The 2500-nt window shown below is 29.8% G+C and overlaps 2 protein-coding genes across 2 annotated transcripts in view; both read left to right on the top strand.

Moving 5' to 3' along the window:
* Positions 1 to 1723, top strand: part of LOC122584315 (acetyl-coenzyme A carboxylase carboxyl transferase subunit beta, chloroplastic) — a 2236-nt gene extending 513 nt beyond the window's left edge. Inside the window, exon 1 of the mRNA XM_043756521.1 lies at positions 1 to 1723. This exon is cut by the window's left edge and continues 513 nt beyond it. Within this exon, the coding sequence (XP_043612456.1) occupies positions 1 to 1401 (1401 nt within the window). The 3' untranslated portion in view covers positions 1402 to 1723.
* Positions 1724 to 2268: 545 nt separating this feature from the next.
* LOC122584312 (photosystem I assembly protein Ycf4) overlaps positions 2269 to 2500 on the top strand; it is a 1130-nt gene continuing 898 nt past the window's right edge. The window contains exon 1 of the mRNA XM_043756517.1: positions 2269 to 2500. This exon is cut by the window's right edge and continues 898 nt beyond it. The gene's annotated coding sequence lies outside the window, so the exon portion shown is untranslated.

The raw sequence follows: 2500 nt of genomic DNA, 5'->3' as shown, positions 1-2500 counted from the left end.
AAGAAGGAGTTCGAACACGGATGTAGGCTAAGTAAATCAACGGGCAGTCTTGGTCCTATTGAAAATGCCGGCAAAAGTAAAGATCTGAAGATAAATGATACGGATAAAAACATTCAGAGTTGGAGTGGTCATGACAATTATAGTAATGTTGATCTTTTTTTTGGCGTCAAGGACATTCGGAATTTCATCTCTGATGATACTTTTTTAGTTAAAGATAGTAACGGGGACAGTTATTCTATATATTTTGATATTGAAAATAATATTTTTGAGATTGATAATGATCATCCTTGTAGTGAACTAGAAAGTTCTTTTTATCGGAATTCTAGTTATCTGAATAATGGATCTAAGAGTAAGAATCCCGACCACGATCATTACATGGATGATACTCAGTATACTTGGAATAATCACATTAATAGTTGCATTGACACTTATCTTCAGTCTCAAATCTGTATTGATAGTTACACTGTAAGTGGTAGTGACAATTCCAGTAACAATTACATTTCTAGTTCCATTTGTGGTAAAAGTGGAAATACTAGTAAAAAAGTCGGAAGGAGTATACGACAAGGTTCTACTAAGCTGGATGTAACTCAAAAATACAAGCATTTGTGGGTTCAATGCGAAAATTGTTATGGATTAAATTATAAGAAATTTTTTAAATCAAAAATGAATCTTTGTGAACAATGTGGATATCATTTGAAAATGAGTAGTTCTGATAGAATCGAACTTTTGATCGATCGGGGTACTTGGGAGCCTATGGATGAAGACATGGTTTCTCTGGATCCCATTCAATTTCATTCGGAGGAGGAGCCTTATAAAAATCGTATCGATTCTTATCAAAGAAAGACAGGATTAACCGAGGCTGTTCAAACGGGCATAGGGCAATTAAACGGTATTTCCGTAGCAATAGGGGTTATGGATTTTCAGTTTATGGGGGGTAGTATGGGATCCGTAGTCGGGGAGAAAATTACCCGTTTGATTGAATATGCTACTAAAGAATTTCTACCTCTTATTATAGTGTGTGCTTCTGGAGGGGCACGTATGCAAGAAGGAAGTTTGAGCTTGATGCAAATGGCTAAAATATCTTCTGCTTTATATGATTATCAATCAAATAAAAAATTATTCTATGTACCAATCCTTACATCTCCTACTACTGGTGGGGTGACAGCCAGTTTTGGTATGTTGGGGGATATCATTATTGCCGAACCCAATGCCTACATTGCCTTTGCGGGTAAAAGAGTAATTGAACAAACATTGAATAAAACAGTACCCGAAGGTTCACAAGCGTCTGAGTATTTATTCCAGAAGGGTTTATTCGATCTAATCGTACCACGTAATCCTTTAAAAGGCGTTCTGAGTGAGTTATTTCAACTCCACACTTTCTTTCCTTTGAATCAAAATTAGAACATTAAGTCCATTATTTTATTTTGAGCAAACAAGTAATTCGTTTATCGGAATACAAGTGAAATTGAGACGAAAGGGTTTTCTTTGTTGACATAAGATCTAATTGTATAACGAATCAAAAGTCACATAAAATCGGAAATCTGACCCTTTTTCTATATTCCTGATTATTGATCAAGAAGTCTCTATTAATAAGATAACAAGATAAAAGATGAAATTCTTTTTTTCGTGAAATTAGGCAAATAAAAAATCTTCTTCTCGTCATATATAATTAAATTAAAATCTAGAAAATATAGTTTTTATCTTTCTATAGCGTACGATAATCCTATTATGACTAAGAATCCCTGCTGGATGGGATTCTAACAAACCCTTGAATCAATATAAATTTAATTTAATTCATTAAAAAAAACTTTTTGCTTAGTGAATGAAATTCGAAGACAAGAGCAAAAAATGAAGAAAATAATATCTCATCCATATCCTCTCAAATTTTTCATGTAGAAAGACGAAAAACTACATTATATACTCACTTAGACTTAGATATATAATTCTTAATCTTAATAGATATAGATATTAATAAAATTTTAAGTAGTAATAATTCCAATTTAGAATTATCAAATTATAATCAAATCAAAGTATTTATTTATAATATAAATAAATACTATATTATATATTTTTATTATTTTATTATATTATTATAATTATAATATATTAATAATGAATATGTATATATATAAGTAAGAAGTAAGATATAAGTATATATAATAATAATAAATAAATTAATTATTAAATATATATATAAGATAAGATATATATAAGATTAAGAAGAAGATATATATATAAGTAAGATAAGATCTTTATATATATATTATATAATAAGAATAAGATATCTTTCTTTATATTATAAATAAATATAAAATCTAAATAAAAATAACAGGTACAAATAGTAAATCGAGGTACCCATTCTATGACAACTCTTAATTTTCCCTCTGTTTTGGTCCCTTTAGTAGGCCTAGTATTTCCGGCAATCGCAATGGCTTCTTTATTTCTTCATGTTCAAAAAAACAAGATTGTTTAGAGCCGAGGGCGCAAAATATTATCTTTT

The sequence above is a fragment of the Erigeron canadensis genome, unplaced genomic scaffold, assembly GCF_010389155.1.
Source record: "Erigeron canadensis isolate Cc75 unplaced genomic scaffold, C_canadensis_v1 Conyza_canadensis_unscaffolded:230, whole genome shotgun sequence".
Classification (NCBI taxonomy): Eukaryota; Viridiplantae; Streptophyta; class Magnoliopsida; order Asterales; family Asteraceae; genus Erigeron; species Erigeron canadensis.
This window is presented reverse-complemented; position numbering and strand designations above follow the sequence as displayed.